The sequence below is a fragment of the Camelina sativa genome, chromosome 5, assembly GCF_030686135.1.
Source record: "Camelina sativa cultivar CO46 ecotype springtype chromosome 5, ASM3068613v1".
Classification (NCBI taxonomy): domain Eukaryota; kingdom Viridiplantae; phylum Streptophyta; class Magnoliopsida; order Brassicales; family Brassicaceae; genus Camelina; species Camelina sativa.
In genome coordinates, this window is record NC_141884.1 from 30398783 (window position 1) to 30415055 (window position 16273).

At 36.1% G+C, this 16273-nt stretch overlaps 3 protein-coding genes and 1 long non-coding RNA gene across 21 annotated transcripts; 3 read left to right on the forward strand and 1 right to left on the reverse strand.

Annotated features, from left to right (window-relative positions):
- Positions 1–3014: 3014 nt before the first annotated feature.
- LOC104787505 (uncharacterized) lies at positions 3015–6291 on the reverse strand. 13 transcript variants are annotated; one of them, XR_015557584.1, is made up of 9 exons: positions 6130–6291; positions 5811–6045; positions 5353–5418; positions 4759–4881; positions 4356–4650; positions 3828–3857; positions 3677–3724; positions 3475–3579; positions 3015–3339 (listed from the first exon to the last, which is right to left on the reverse strand). It is a non-coding gene; the product is annotated as an uncharacterized LOC104787505 (long non-coding RNA). The 13 variants fall into 13 exon arrangements; XR_015557588.1 differs by having other exon boundaries at positions 5353–5412; positions 6130–6284; XR_015557585.1 differs by lacking the exon at positions 6130–6291 and having other exon boundaries at positions 5353–5469; positions 5811–6125.
- A 383-nt stretch (positions 6292–6674) lies between these two features.
- On the forward strand, positions 6675–13092 carry LOC104787509 (DNA gyrase subunit B, chloroplastic-like). Of its 6 annotated transcripts, XM_087450924.1 has the most exons (16): positions 6675–6983; positions 7077–7281; positions 7591–7865; positions 8222–8320; positions 8435–8550; positions 8757–8862; positions 9097–9164; positions 9660–9771; positions 9845–9961; positions 10041–10094; positions 10187–10335; positions 10503–10647; positions 10716–10892; positions 11273–11422; positions 11529–11583; positions 12100–13092. In XM_087450924.1, exons 8-11 carry the CDS (start codon positions 9715–9717, stop codon positions 10271–10273), a joined length of 315 nt encoding a protein of 104 aa, XP_087307050.1. In that variant the 5' UTR covers positions 6675–6983; positions 7077–7281; positions 7591–7865; positions 8222–8320; positions 8435–8550; positions 8757–8862; positions 9097–9164; positions 9660–9714; the 3' UTR covers positions 10274–10335; positions 10503–10647; positions 10716–10892; positions 11273–11422; positions 11529–11583; positions 12100–13092. The 6 variants fall into 5 exon arrangements, with proteins under 6 accessions (XP_087307050.1, XP_087307047.1, XP_087307049.1 ...); XM_087450921.1 differs by lacking the exon at positions 12100–13092 and having other exon boundaries at positions 11529–11897; XM_087450923.1 differs by having other exon boundaries at positions 6738–7281; positions 12100–12512.
- On the forward strand, positions 10326–13225 carry LOC147944493 (uncharacterized). The gene is made up of 7 exons (XM_087512608.1): positions 10326–10335; positions 10485–10574; positions 10744–10892; positions 11413–11422; positions 11529–11583; positions 12100–12307; positions 12392–13225. Exons 1-7 carry the CDS (start codon positions 10326–10328, stop codon positions 13223–13225), a joined length of 1356 nt encoding a protein of 451 aa, XP_087368734.1.
- Positions 13226–13319: 94 nt separating this feature from the next.
- On the forward strand, positions 13320–15796 carry LOC104787507 (uncharacterized). Its single transcript, XM_010513109.2, has 5 exons — positions 13320–13721; positions 13881–14450; positions 14533–14750; positions 14823–14904; positions 14984–15796. The coding sequence occupies exons 1-5, from the start codon at positions 13452–13454 to the stop codon at positions 15620–15622; spliced, it is 1779 nt and encodes a 592-aa protein (XP_010511411.2). The 5' UTR covers positions 13320–13451; the 3' UTR covers positions 15623–15796.
- Positions 15797–16273: the final 477 nt, after the last annotated feature.

Consider the following 16273-nt stretch of genomic DNA (forward strand, 5'->3'; position numbering starts at 1 on the left):
TATGTTATAAAGTATTTTATATCATTATATTTTTAAAAATACAACACAACAATTGTTTTATAGATATGATTTTTATGAGAAGCATACATTATTATATATCTATATATATATATGTAAATTTACATGATTATTAATTTATGATATTATTGAGACCATATTTTACATGGCGATTTCAAAAAAAACATTATCTTATTATCTTATCTATTTTGGTTATTTTTTACACTGACCCTACTTGAGACCATCAAAATTTATTAATTTATAGTGGTTATTAATTTAGAGAGTATTAATTTATAGAGGTTTTACTCTATATGTTTTGTTTCCATTACTTTTCAAAGTAAAAAACATATAAAAAGGTATCTTATTATACAAAGTTTGATGTCAAAATTACTCATTAACAAGATCGTGACATGTGTTAATTGTATCATTTAGATGTTGACACATGTCAATTCTAAATTTATTAAAATTTTCAAAAATAAAAATGTAAAAATTCAAAACCTACCATAAAAATGTTTTATATAAAAGTAAAATAGAGATAAGAAAACCTAATTTTATTTAAAATAATTTAAACAAAAAACAACCTTTGTAAACTTCCAAATGTAAAACAAAAGTTTTGTTTTTAACAGTTTTAAAAACTATTAAAAGGAAATTATAAGAAAATTATAAAATTTAAACAGCTTTAAAATTTGGGTGAGTTACTAGAATATTGCATAAAAGCTTCCTTATTACAAAAGTAACCTACAATTGTTTGTAATTACTAGACTAACACATTGTACCTATACTACCCCTGAAACTAGTGTTGGGAAAAAAACGTAATTACGGCTAATGCCATTAGAAAAAAAAAACATTGGAAGTTGGGACTAAGTCTACCGATCCTTTGATGGTAGATTTATACACGTGGACTGATTAAAGGTGTACATCATATATTTTTGGTACACTTAGTTGTAGTGCTGGTACACTTAACCGTGGACGTAGATGGTACACTTAGTTGTAGTGTTGGTACACTTATCGGTCGACGTATATGAAATCGATTCGTTAGATTAAGTTGGTAGAGGAATTTCCCTTTGATGATAGACTTATGTTTTTAGCGCGTGTAGCGACAAACATAAAAGGGTGGGAAGATATTTATGGTAGACTAATGGGCTGTTGCGACAGATTTATGCGACAGCCTTCTCTCGTTACAGATATTTTTGGTATACTTTGTTTGTTTTTTGAAATAGTTTTCGTAGTGTTGTGGTAGGCTTCTTGTCCGTGGTAGATTTAGTACGCAAGATTGACAGCTGTAAAGTCTTACCAGAATAACACGAATTTGTTTGAGCTGGCAAAGACAGTCTAGCGTTGCGATAGACTTATTGGAGGAAGATCTAAACAGGTTTGCTGTTCTTCCGATTAATGGTGTTCATATAATAAAGTTTGTAGCAGATTCATCAATCGTGTTCTGTTTGTCGGCCGGAGCAAACGTTTTTTTCCTACTCAGTTTCGAAAATCTTTCCTCTGGGTTCATCCATGGAAGAGCAAGATATCGTTTCGTAAATCTATATAACTCACTTTTTATAGGTTTTTAATTTAGAAATCAGATGTTGAGACGAAAATCTATAATAGTTGAGTAAAAACCCTACAAGTGAAACCAAAAAAATAGACATAAGTCATGAAAAAATAAAGTGAGGCAGGGAAAATTAGGGTTTTCAGTCGTATGTTAGAGGTAGAAGACGAGGATATTCTGGTAATTTCGGGTTCATTAAACCTAAAATCGAACGTGTACGTACATATAAACGTGTACGTACATATGAACGCATACGTACATAACGTTCTTGAGTTTAGTGTAAATACATAACGTTTTTTTGTTTAGTGTCCATAAATCCGTTTTAATGAACGATATTATTTTAATTTTGTAGTTATCTTCAACATATCTTTTTCTGCAACCCTAGCTAATATTGTCGTTGTTGTTCACCGGAAATGGAACAAGTAATAGATGTTACTAGAAAAAGTAAGAGATGTCACTATAACAACCTATGTAATTCGTAATTGTTTATTATTTATTATATTTCTGAGAGGTAATGAATAATAACCACACAAAATTACATTTTAACTATAGAGGGTAATATTTAGATAACATAAATATATAATACTCAGTTCAACTAGGTACAACTAAATATATATTTAGATTTACATTTATATTTAAAATATGAAAATGATAATTGAGGTTTATAAACATTTCTTTACATATTGAACTATTAAATAACCATGTTTAATGAACAATACAAGAATTTATCACTTTCTAATATATACTAACGTTTTCACATAAAACACTCTTTAAAGTATAAGGAAGACTTAGTAAGTGATCACCTCAAATGAAGCAAAAGAGGTGAAACCCAACATTTTATGAACATTGTGTTATGAAAACCTTGTATATGCTAATTAATACTGATAAATCTTGTGGTCAACTGCTAATTAATAATTTATATTATAGTCCAACTGGAAATACGAAAAAATGCAAAAGTTCAACTATGAATATGAGAGTACAACTGGACAACTATGTATAATTATGTGTATACCAAATAATTTTTTATTAATATCCTGTTGTCTTTGGTTCATTTTACCACACGTGTGATGATTTAAAATGAATATCCGCCGCCAAAAAATCTATTTTTTTCGTTTTCACATGATCCATATTTAAACTTATTTTAATAGCTCTAGTACAGTTGCACCAAGTAGTTCAAGTTATACTGAAATTTTCTCAATTGTACCTAAGTAATCTAGTTGTACATAAAACCTCACATTCACCTTAAAATTCTATTAACTACAACCAAACAAATCACCCTAAAATTCTATTAATTACAACCAAACAAATCTGCAAAGGCTCTATCTTTTTACTCATTATAGCTTCTAAGTAGATATTATTTCCCATATATCACTTCATTAAGCTCACCCACTTCTTTTCTCAAACATCTCTACTATTTCTCCATCCTTTGATCCTTTTTCTCAAACATCTCTACATCAAATACCTTAAGATGTTATTTTACAATAGTATACAATATATATATATTTTTTAACTCCATAATGGGTACAGAAGGTGCAGTTAACAAAGATAAAAAGACGATAAACCAAACAGTTAACAACTGATTGTTATCTAGGTTAAACGTAGACAAAATATCAGAGGGTTACATCCAAAAAAATAACCTAACCAATAGTTTCATAGGTTATAAAATCCCAAAATATCAATTCATCTCTAATTAGTCCTAGAATCAGAGTTGGCTTGCAGAAGGTGCAGTTGATGAAATGTCTTCAACGTGAGCTTCCTTAGCTTCCTCACTAAGTCGCCTTCTCTTTGCCCTCTTTAGACTGCCAAAATATAAATACAGTCAAGTTTCAAGATAACCAGTAATAGCAAATACTAAACCCACACCCATTGACCCCATGGAAGTCGTGAGTGTATGTTGAGTCAAGATTTTATGAAAATTAACTTCGAAGCTTAACTCCTTCTGCTCTTGTCGGAATCCTCCAATGAATCCGTGTAGGTCCAAATTAGGTAAGCTAGGAATCACCCGATTTATAATTTGGATAACTCCTTCGTGTGAACTCCTGCACCCCAAGAAATTTCAGAAAGAAAACATGTATTTTTGGACCTATTACATCATTTTCTCAGCGTTCACTGCAAAGACGTATTGAGTTTGAGTACCAGGAGAAGCCCGCTTTTGGAAAAGATCTCAATTCCTCTCGAATTCACCTCATAAGAATACATAAATCAATCATACATCACCACAAAACAACAACAAAAGGTTCCTTCAAGCTATATAAACTAACAACAACAAGATCATTCTCTCCTTTACCTCGTTAGTCTTAATTCCATATTCAGGTGTCTGCAAACATCATGAAAAAAAAAACCAATCACTTTAAATCAACAAAACACACACATCTCAAACAAAGCTGAAGCAGAGTGGTCTATACTAAGTCTAATTGTCTAAAAGTCTCAACCTTTCTTATACCCATTTCAATTAGAAGATAAGAAATTATGTACCCACATTCAACATATTCTCATAATCACAAGAACACATATTCATATATGTAAGTGGGTTTAAAAAAATAAATAAGTAATTCCTCCAGCCAAAACAACACAAGCAAATATAATATAGAGCTCGTAATGTAACAAAGAGAGAGTAAAACAAAATAAACCTAATTTCTTATCAAACAAATTCATCTAGCTAGTTATATGTATCAGACGAAACACAAATTAATCAGTTTAGAGGACGAGTATTTCTAACTAGAAGTACCAATAGACTGAAACTGTGAGTCTGTGACACATACCAGGAGCATAATAAAGATGGTTGGCGGATAAGCAAGAAAATAAAAAAAAAAACCTGAAGAAGAAATGCTTGGGAACCGAACCGTGAACAGATCTAAGAATTTGGACGAACCCTAACCGCCACCCTTGCAACGCGACCACCGCTGGACCTGGCTGAGCCACCGCAGAGAATGACTTGCGAAATTCAGCTACAACAGCATCTTGAGGGTATTTGGGCTCAGATGCAGAGAGTAATGCCTGGACTGAAACAAGCGCTGTCTTCAGAGCATAAACAGTATTTGCTAACCTCCATGGCCATTGTACACACCGAAGAAAGATGTCTTATTATCCAAATCAAGAATTTTTGCATGCTAGTCAAATCAAACCAGTTACAATCAAGAGAGTCAGGTACACAGATCCAAGGTTTCAACTTAGATGGTTTCATAAGTTCAAAAAGAAGCAAATAGTTATTGACTCACTGCATCTTCCATGGTAGCACGCCAACCTTGCATAGACGTTAAACCATATCCAAGCTTATCATTCTCACCATCTTCTGATAACTTATCAGTTTTTGGAGAACTTAGGTATGTACCCATCTCTTTCTGCCAAAAACAACAACATAGATAGTTATTACTTATATCACTCTTGTCTCCAAAACCCAGATAAAAAGAAGAAGCTAGCTTGAACAATTCATAATCTTGTACAATCCGTTTTCTAGCTCATTGACTTGTACAAGATTCAGAGTTGACCTACTCAACAAAACAGAATCAAGAAAGAACCTAGCTTGACCAAATCAGAATCCTACACAATCTAATCTCTACCTCATAAACGTGCACAAGATTCACAATGGACTTAATCAACTCAAAAAAAAAAAAAAAAAAACACTACTCAGCAATCAAAATCAAAGAAAGGAGCTTAGCTTGAACCAATCCATTCTCATAAACTTGAACATGATTCAGAATCGATTTAAAACAAGGGTTTGAATCGATTTGACCCCAGATGCGAATATTTGACTATTTGGATCGATAAAAAAAAGATTCAGATAGTTAAGGCAGAAGCTAGTAGCAACTTACATCTCTGGATAGAATAAATATGAAAAAGGAAGAGCCTTTTGAGATCTTCAAGACCAAATTCTGGAGCTTTAGGAGAAGAAACACGATCAGGACGAGAAAAAGGAACAGAACCAACCACTAGAAAAAATTTACTTTGAGATCAGATGTACAATTCAATCCATAAGGACAAAAAAAGATAAGCGAATCATGTTCAACTAGGTACAATTTAGATAACATGATTCTGAATCGATTCTGAATCGATTCTGAATATTTATGTTATCTAAATATTACCAAAAAAAGATTGATTATGAACATAACCCAATACAAATCAAACACCCATAAACCCTAAAATCTAACTCCTACACCAATCGAAACAAAATTAAGTGAATCCCATAACTTCACAATCCCCAAAAACTAAATTCTGGGTATTGGAATTTTCACAATCAAAGAGCCTTAAAGTAGGAGAATTTGGATCAGACCTGGCATGGTGATATTGATATGAAAAGTTCCGCCTTCCTAAGGAGTACCGATTGGACCAGGAATGGTTCCGGTGAGTCGGGGGAGATTATCGGCTTTCGGGCTGACCCGGATACCCGAAGAATCGTTGTCTCTGCTGAAATCTTGAAGCTCTTTCTAGACTCGACTGAAATCTAGCATCTTTTTGAAATCTCTCCTCTGATTGAAATCTCCCAAAGATAAGAGAGAGAGGAAACCCTAAAAGAAAAAAAAATTGAAACTTTATTTGGTGGAGAAGTGAAGCTTCTTTTCTTACATCGTAAGGGAATTTATCCAACAGACCATTCTTTTCTTGCAGAATTAGAGTAATGGAGGATTTGACAAAAGATCAAACAAACATACGATTCAAAAAGAAATAAAAACAAAAACATGAAAACAAGAGCAAGAACATAAGATTTCAAGTTTTTTTTCAGACCAAATTTAATTATAAATGGCATAAACCGTAATAAAACACACAACTCTGAAATAATCAAACTTTTATGTGTTATTTGAGTAAGTCGAAAATCTCAACGTGTTAGTATAGTAATAAACCTACTTTTATGTAATATTCTAGGTAATTTCTCTTAAAATTTAGAAAAGATCATTATAAAAAATTTATTATATATATATATATGTATAAATCATAAAATTCGAAACTATAATATTGTTTAATTATTTTAATTTTAAGTGGCTAATTTTACAAGAAAAATGATTACTTTTTATATAAGATAAAAAAAGGGAAATTATGTAGAATATTACATAAAAGTTGGTTTATTACTAGACTAACACGTTGAGATTTTCGACTTACTCAAATAACATATAAAAGTTTGCAAATTACTTCTATACGTGAGTTGTGTGTTTTATTACGGTTTATGTCATTTATAATTAAATTTGGTTGGAAAAAATAACTCGAGATTTTATGCTATTGCTCTTGAGATCTTATGCTCTTACATTTAAATTGTCTTTGACTTTGAAGAGAAAGAAACACAAAAAAACTTGAATGATCGATTCCTGTTTTTTTTATTCCTTCTAATTTGATTCACTTTCTCTCTCGAGAACAAAGTTTCAGATCTAGTTTTTTATTTTGCCTGAGTTATCGGAGAAGATATTATCGGTGAGTTCGAGAATCGGTGAGTTCACGGGAGAAGAAATTATTGGTGAGTTCGATAATCGTAACTAGCGGTAGATTGAAAAGTCCCGCCGGTACAGTTCTATTGAGAAGATTCTTGATGATTCTGATTTTGTTTAAGGACTTGCATTTACCAAGCTCTTCTGGGATTGGACCAAAGAAGAAGTTGTTAGAGAGTATCAACATCTCTAGCTTCTCGCCTCTGCATAAATCCATGGGGATAAGTCCGGTGAGGTGGTTGTAAGAGACATCAAGCTTTTTCAGATTCCCGTTCCAGCCAAGATTCGTCTCTGCTTTTGAACTGCTCAAGTCTTCTGTTATTGACCGTACGTTATCTCTCTCTTTAAATCCCAAATTTGGAGTTTTTTTTTTCTTTTCCTTGGCTGCCAATTACTAAATTTTTATGGGATTTGATAAGCTATTCAACATTTTGCCGCTTGGATTCGAATAGTTTACTCAAAAGGTGTATACTTTTATGTAAAAGCAATCATCTTTACGATATATTGATCACCAGCTAGCTGATCTCCTTAATTACTTTTGATTTTTTTTTTTCTGGAGGAGATTGAATTGTAAACTTCTTTGAAGCTAAAAAGTGTCAGTTTTTACTGAACTCCGATTGTTTTCATGGTTTTCAGGATACACAAAGGAAAAAAGTAGTATTGTGGTGATTGGGCTTAGTATTCACACAGCTCCTGTTGAGATGCGTGAGAAGCTTGCTATTCCTGAAGTTGAATGGCCACGAGCTATCGCTGAGTTATGCGGTTTGAATCATATCGAAGAAGCTGCTGTTCTCAGTATTTGCAACCGCATGGAGATTTATGTCCTGGCTCTCTCTCAGCATCGTGGTGTCAAAGAAGTTACCATTTACCAACTGCGCTTTTCCAACTTTTTATATTTCCACTCTTTAGAGGTTTAGAGCCTTTATCTCCTTCACCTTCACTCCTTTTTCATGAAAACTGCAAATGCTAATTGCTGTTAGTTGGTCATTATTATGGTTGAAACAGTCTTCTGAGTGATGTAAGTCAAGGATAATATTATTTATTCTTCTCCATAGAGTGAGACTAAATTTGAATACTTGTACGTATGCACTTATTGGACATGCTTTAGAGCTTTACGGTCCATAAAAAATGTACTTTAACATGACTGAACTGTAATATATGCCAGTTATAGAGGTTGCTTTTGCTTACATTTGAGCATTTATCTTGACCAGTTCTGACAAGGTTCCTAACTCATTGTGTAACTTATTGTTGTTGGTTGTGTATTCAGGAAAAGGATATTAGCTTAAGTGGGGAACATGTTAGGGAGGGATTGACCTGCATTGTCTCAGTCAAGGTTCCTAATCCTGAGTTTGAAGGTCAAACAAAGGTACTTAAGAGCATAATGATATGCTCACGCTCTTTTTTTGGCAACAATCTCTGGTCAGCAGGCTCTAACTTTTCTTGGATTCTGTTACTCATATTAAACTTTTGCGTACCAAAGACAAGACTAGGAAATCCAGAGGTGAGAAAAATTGTTGACAAATCAGTCCGGAGTACTTGGAATTGCATCCGGATGTACTTGAAAGCATTATTTCCAAATCCTTGAAGGCGTACAAGGTGCGTCAGTAATAATCCTGCTCATACTTTCACACCTTCACGTACACACATACCACTCAAATATGTGTTCTATACTTTGAGGATCATTTTTCTGATATCTGTGATTAGTGTATTCTATGATTGAGAATGTGTCTCCTTCAGTGTGTCTAGTTACAAATTTCAACCAATGACCATTAATTTTCCTTGTTGACTCTTTTTCTTTTTAGGCTGCTAAGAGGGCTAGGGAATTGGTGAGATCAAAAAGCGCTTTGAGGTCATCTTCGCTTCATGGGAAACTTGCAGATTGCTCATCTACAGATCCTGCAGAATCTGGTATGCCTTAGCCAGTATGAAAGTGGCTTTTCTTAGGAAATCAGAACATGACTTCAGTCTAATGAATTGTATATGACAATACGGCGTACAAAGTGGGAAAATTTGATCTTCTTAGACCCAAAGTGAAAAGAAATATGAGGCTGTCGTTATATATATATATTGGTTAATAGCTTTTAACACTTGTAAGCTGTGAAATTTAGTCAGTTTATTGACATTTATTTCCTATGCTACCAGAGATTTTCATTGTTGAAGGAGATTCTGCTGGTGGCAACGCGAAACAGGGTCGTGACAGGCGTTTCCAGGTAACATAAATCATTCCACTTAGTGTATCACTAAACAAGAGTCGAGGATGGGTAGAAGTAAAATTTTCGTTCTGTAGCTATAGCTGATATCAAAGCAAATAATATCCATTTCTGCAAGTTGCCCTACCTGATGCTTGAGATAGTGAATATTCTCTCCATGACTAAGTTGAGCCGTTCCAGCTTTCAGTGGTAAAAACGTTAAAAGAAACACTAAGATTCTTTTCTTTACCATCAAAAGAAAGAATTGGGTCTCTGACTAGTATCAATATTCTTTGGTGTCAGTAATATGAGAATAAGGATGCAATCCAAACTATAGATGAATAAGGCTGATTTGGGATAATGTGTCTCTTGCAAATTTGGAGAATCACTCATAGGTCGACATAGCATCATACGAGTTGTGCCATTATCTTTTTAATGAAAGCTAAAGCATATAGGAGTGTGGAAATAGTGGGTTCTATTTTGTTAGTTTGTAACACTGTATTTCGATCTGTGCAGGAGATGCTTCCTTTAAAAATTTTGAATATTGATTGAGAGAAAGAATGAAGCAGCCATGTATAAGAACGAAGAAATTCAAAATCTAATTCTTGGCCTTGGCCTTGGAGTCAAGGTAATATATCCTTTTTCATATCTTTTCTGTTGGTACGTTCAGAAAACTCAGTTTGACATATAATCTATTTCAGGGAGAAGATTTCAACAAGGAGAATCTACGTTACCATAAAATTATCGTACTAACAGATGCAGATGTTGATGGTGCACATATCCTGACTCTTCTGTTGACCTTTTTCTTCAGATATCAGGTATTGATTTCACTGGATAAGACATTAGTTAAAGTAGCTAGTTGTCTTACGTGAAATTAATGAAATATAATTTCTGCAGAGAGCCCTGTTTGACGCTGGTTGCATATATGTGGGTGTTCCACCTCTTTTCAAGGTAAGCTCTTATCATTTTTAATTTCTGCAGTTTTGTGCTTCAGATTTACGTAAAATTTTGCTAAAAGCTACTCTCTCGTTGAAAACGATCAGGTTGAGAGGGGGAATCAGGCGCACTATTGCTACGATGATGCAGCAATAAGATCAAGTGTGCTTTGTCTTTTTTTCTTTTTCTTTTAAAGGTTAATTGGCGAATTTGATCAAGTGTATGTTAAATGGCGAATCTTTAGCAATGAAGCAAGGTACATATTTTCTGTGTTTTGTTAGCTTTTGATTAGGTACAGATTTAGTTTTCATGTTCAATGTGTATTGTCTTCTTTGTGTACATATTTAGATTTTGTTAGCTGAATGAAACGTTTTTTTTTTTGTGTGAGTGTGTGACTGTTTGTAGTCTTGGACATTGATGCAGTAGGAACATTCAACATGTGTCACGCAGTACTTAAGAAAGGAGGGACTGGGAGAGACTCATCAAGTGGTGGCGGTTCGATTATTATATGAAAGATATAACATATGTTTTCTCTTCATGATATATTCGTCCAAAATTATAAACAGAGGTACTAAAGTCATATGTTTACATTTCTTAATCCATATAGAAAGTCATATGGGGGGTTATCTTTTGTAGATTTCATCAGCAATATGCTTCTTAAAAGGGAAAGCATATGGAGCGTTACAAAACTCGCCTCCATTTACCACTCGTGATAACATTGGCCTCTGTTATATCCTCGACTGTGTCAAATGCGCTGCTTGGGACTCAAATCAGCTTTCACAGTTCCCTCATACGACCTGCAGTCAGCTGCAGGTATTCTTCTTTCACTGTTAATCTATATTGCAAACTTTCCAGTTAGTCTTGTGGTATGACTCATTTGCATCTTATTTAGTGTCATGATGGATAGGTGATTATGTGATATATCATAAAACTAGAGAAATCTAAGAAATGTGCCATGCACAGTGAAAAAAGTTATCAAATCTGCCATATACGCTAAAGCCTTTCGAAATCTGCCATCTCGATGGCATTGGATGTGGAGTCAAATTACCCAATTAACCTTCGACCAAAATGTTAAAAAAATTAAAAACTAACTCCTTTGTAAACGTCGTCTCGTCTTCTTCTCTGGTTATCGCTTTTCCTCACTCGTTTCTTCTCCGGTAATTGCCTTTCCTCACTCCGTATACTCGTTGTAGCCGCCGGTCCTCGTAGCCGCCGGTCCAAAATCTTCTGTCGTAGCCGCCGGTCCGAGTCACTGAATATCTCCTTCGTCACTTATTTCTGCCGGAAATCACTTCGCCAGAAGCGGCTATGAGTTTCTCTACTCTCTTGGCAGTCGTCGGAAGGTACTTTTTTTATTATTTCCCGCCGTTATATATTTATAGATATAACGGATCTCTTTCAATTATAATTCACTTATAATCTTTCAATTATGTCACATTCATCGTCCAGGTTGTCCAACAGATGCCTCTGATTCCGTCGACAACACAGCCGAAGGAGACGAAGGGTAAGCATATTCAAAAAACATTACTCAATTCTAGTGGACCACAGCGGGCTAGGTTTTCATCATATTGTGGACCAGATCTGTCAAAATCCTATATGTTGTCCATTATTAGGAATGTGGACGGGAATAATGCCTTTTAATTTTGTCCACCATAACATGTCTACCGTATACTTTGCTCCCTACATTGTTGTAGTCTATCGTCCTTTACATATTGTCTATTACATTTTCATATATTTCTACCAGTCAATGTTGTCTATTACATTTTCATATATTACCTTACATATTGTCTATTACATTGTTGTCCCCCTTTTCACCAACTTTATTGTCCTTCGGTCACTGTTGTCTACCGCTATTGTACTAGATATTGTCTATTAAGTTGTCTATCACCAACTCTATTGTCTATAACGTTTTTGTATTAGATATTGTCTATTAAGAAGGCCAATGTTGTCCACCATCATTATTATCCTTCGTAGAACTTTTACAATACGTCGTTTTAAGTACCTGTCTCTCTTTTAACAGGAATCTGAACCCCACACCGACACTCTTGCGGACTAATAACGAAACGTTGCCTCCTCGCCTATTCGCAGCTGATCGCTATCCTCAGAAAGGACGTATTAACTCTTACTCGAAACCAGAGTATCTCCTTGACATTGTTGAAGTCTTGGATGGGACGAAAGAGTTTGATTGGCTTAAGTCGTCTTCCTTTGGTTGTTTGTTCCGCCTACCAGTAAGGAAGAGTTCGCTGTCAGGAAAACTGGTCCATCAAATACTTTGTCGATCGATTCTTACTAAGAAGAGACGTGAGCTCTAGTTTGTATTTGGCGGTCATCCCATACGATTTTCACTCAAAGAGTTTGCTATTGTCACAGGTTTGAACTGCGACCAATTGCCAAGTCAAAATGAAATTGCCAAATTGCAGAATCCGGGGGAAGGTGATGAACCTTACTGTAAGTCTCTTTTAGGACCTAACAACTCATATACTATACAAGAGACTGTTAATATGTTGAAGCTAGACAAGAGGTTGCCAAAGTCGAAGAAAATGGATGCCGCAAGGAGGTTGCAATTGGCGCTAATTGTAATTGTTGAGGGTATATTACTTTGCGACTCATCTACTGTGAGAGCTTCGAAAAAAACTGTCGAGATGGTGAAAGATGTAGAAGCATTTGCTAAATATCTGTGGGGGCGTCTATCATTTGGCAAGACAATAAAAATGGTCAAAGTTGGTGATAAAGTCGACTGTGTTGACAAACTAGTAGACAAATTAAACCAGTCACATACAGCAACTCACGGGTTTACACTTGCCTTCCAACTGTTGATATTTCATGCTATTCCCCTCCTGGAAAAGTACCTTCCAGAAGCATCGGATGAGTTGACGTTTACGGATCCTTCAGTACTCCAACTCACCATGCTTAAGACCTTTCACAATTCCACAATTGCTCAAACCGAGATTGATCCTACTGTAAGTTTTATATTCTATTCTCCATTTTTATTAAAAATAAAAATGCAGCTCAAACCGAGATTGTTTCGTATATTAGTTGGTGATAATTTTACCAAATGCAGCTTCAAGTTCAAAGCATATTACCCTCCGCAGACCGGAACTTTGACATTCATGACTACTCATGGAGTGATGAGGTTGACGATGTAAGAGTGGATTACATTTTGGGTAAACTTGAAGATGGACATTGTTTTCGGAAAGAGGACTGGCAAGGTGGGTTTGCACAGTTGCCTATGCTAACTACCACTGTCGTTGAGAAACCCAAAAAGTTGCACTAGGTAGAAATAGCACCCCCAAAGGAAGAGGCAAATTGAAAAAGGCAAATATCAAGGTTGCAAACCCGAGAATTCTGGATGGTGATGGTGATTCAGGTAATATGCTTGTAGATGGGTTAACTGCTGAAGAACTTTTGAAAGAGGTCGACCGTAGAAATGATGCAGCTATTGCGAAGATAGAGTTAAAGCTTGAGTTGGAGAGGGGTGCACTGAGAGACGAAATAGTTGATGATGTTCTGAAAACCCTCAGGGAGAAAGGTGTATTTGATACATGTGGTCCTATTACCCAGTCGGAGTTGAGAAGTCATATTAACAAGTCCTCATGGTCAATACGGGGAGACAGATCAGTGAAAATCCCAGGAGCAGATGAGGTAAGTTATGTATGTATTGGGTGCCTTAACGGGGGTAATGGTGTTGTTACGGAAGACCGGCTAGAGTAACATTAACTTTTTTAGCGGGGGTAATGGTGTTGTTACGGAAGACCGGCTAGAGTAACATTAACTTTTTTATTTTTTTTGGTGGTTTCAAAGGTAATCCTTCAAACCATTCGGGAGTGCTCAGGAAACTCCGCTACTGAAAAAGGTGCCGGTTTAGGGCGTGAAGGTGGCGAAGTTGGCAGAAGTGACCAACGTCGGGAAGGTGACGAAGATGACAAACATGAACAAGATGGAGAAGGTAAGCGACAAACTGACGGAGTTATAGTATTGGAAGATTTTTGCACAAAAGATGTTGGTGGATATAGTGATGAGGGAGAACGTATTGGTGGAGATAGTGATGTGGGAGAAAAGGGGGGTGATGTAGCGGGGGATCATGTGGAAGACGTTGATCGAGAAGAAGATGACGGAGAAGGTGATGATGTAGGAGGGGAAGATGGAGAAGAAGAGGATGGAGAAGAAGATGATGTAGGAGGGGAAGATGGTGAAGAAGATGATGTACAAGGGGAAGATGGAGAAGAGGATGATGGAGATGAGGATGTTGGAGAAGAAGATGATGTAGGAGGGGAAGATAGAGAAGAGGATGATGGAGAAGAGGATGATGGAGAAGTTGATCCTCAAAAGCACGTTGAGGACGCACAGTTATCGACAGTACACGGTGACGAGGTATTTAACTACATGGGAACTCTAAACATAATTTATATTGACCGTTTGCTGAAGTCCTGATGGTTGTCAATATATGTTACAGCGAAAGAAAAGGAAGCCATGTAACGAGTTAGAAGAGCTTACCCCTCTGCCCGCGAAAAGAGCTAGGACGAAGACTAGAAGGTCTGGTTTCTCATCAGGATGCTCGAAAGAAAAGGCACCTGATCCCGAATCTGAAGCACAAGCGTACATTACCTTCCGGCCCGTGGAAGCACGTATTAAGAAGAAATTCTTAGCAAAGCTAGCATCATATCGGAAGAAGTAAGTTAGTTATAGTAGACCAACTATCTGGTCAGAGGGATATGTCTGATCTCAATATTTTGTGGATTTCAGGGAGTACGTCGTTGATGGTCATAGGGTGAAAAGCAACTTCTTTGAATGCATATACAAACCGCAAAACTGGGTTGATAGTTCAGTAAGTAATTGCTTGATATGCTCTGTATTTCTTACTCGTTTTTGCCATCAGACGAAATATCTAAAACCAATATTTTCAGCATGTTGAAGCCATGCTGACCATTTTGTGGAGAAGATTGGGTGAATCATTTCTTCAGTCAAGGGTTGCGGTGTTGGATACCTGGTTTTCACATACTCTGGCTCTTGATTACAATCGATACCAGAAGACAAAAAAGAAGTCGACTTTTGTTTGGCACAGTCTCATAAAGAACTATATTAGAGGTGTAGTCCCTACTCGGTCAGCGAGGATGGCTTGGTATACTGACATCGACACTGTCTACGTACCTTTGAATTGGGGAAAGGGTCACTGGGTTGCAGCGGCTATAGATCTAAGGCTGGGACATGTATTCATCCTTGATCCCCTTATCATAAAGAATGATAAGAGAAAGCTTCCGCGCCACATGAAACCGATCGTTGAAATGCTTCCTATCGCAATCAAGGAGATTGTGAAGAAGGAAAGTCTTACCTGTCCCGTACCTAAAGTCTTTTCGTATGAGAGGGTCATTGATGTTTACCAAAACGATCGGACCGGAGACTGTGGCCCTCTGACCGTGAAGTTCATAGAGTTACACGCGCAAGGATTGGGGTTGGATGGATTGACAGATGAGACTGTGGACGAGATGCGGATGCGATTTGCTGTTGATGTTTACGACGAATTTGTAGTCAGCCTACGTGGCTGATCACGTACACATTTCTATTTGTACGCATACTATTGTCTCTTATTCACCGAAGTTTATTTTTCAGGTTTTGATGTCTTTTTTATACTTTAATGGTTAGCTACGTATTGACCTAATTTTATTTTCCAGATTTTGTTCTCTTTGCTACTCATACGAAATGTGCTTCTTTACCTAGTATGGACGAGAAGTGTTAATTAACGTAGTACTGTGTTAGGTTAGAAAGTTATTGAAACTTAAAACCACACGTAATATCACACTACCTCCCAACCAACTTGTCATTTATAAGGGTGCTTTTTAATACCTACTAATGTCTCTTGTTATATTTAGAGCTTGCTCTTCCTTTATTCAGAGCCTACACTTCAACCATGATGAACCTCCTTACCATCCCACACCATCTAGCTATACACATTGTTACCCTCCTCGCAAAGGCAGGATTCCAGCACCTAGGTCCTCTTATTGCTTCTGGTTCGGATGGTATGCGACTTGCGTTTGATGAGAGCGTTTTGAGAGAAGCCTCAATACTCCTTATTGACCACAATCCAATTATTGTCAATAATGGATCTCTCTTTCGTCCTTTCTTCGAACGTACCATTATGGCTAGAAACCCTACGGCAATGTATTTAGAGGGTATAAGATTTATTGTTCGATATGGCG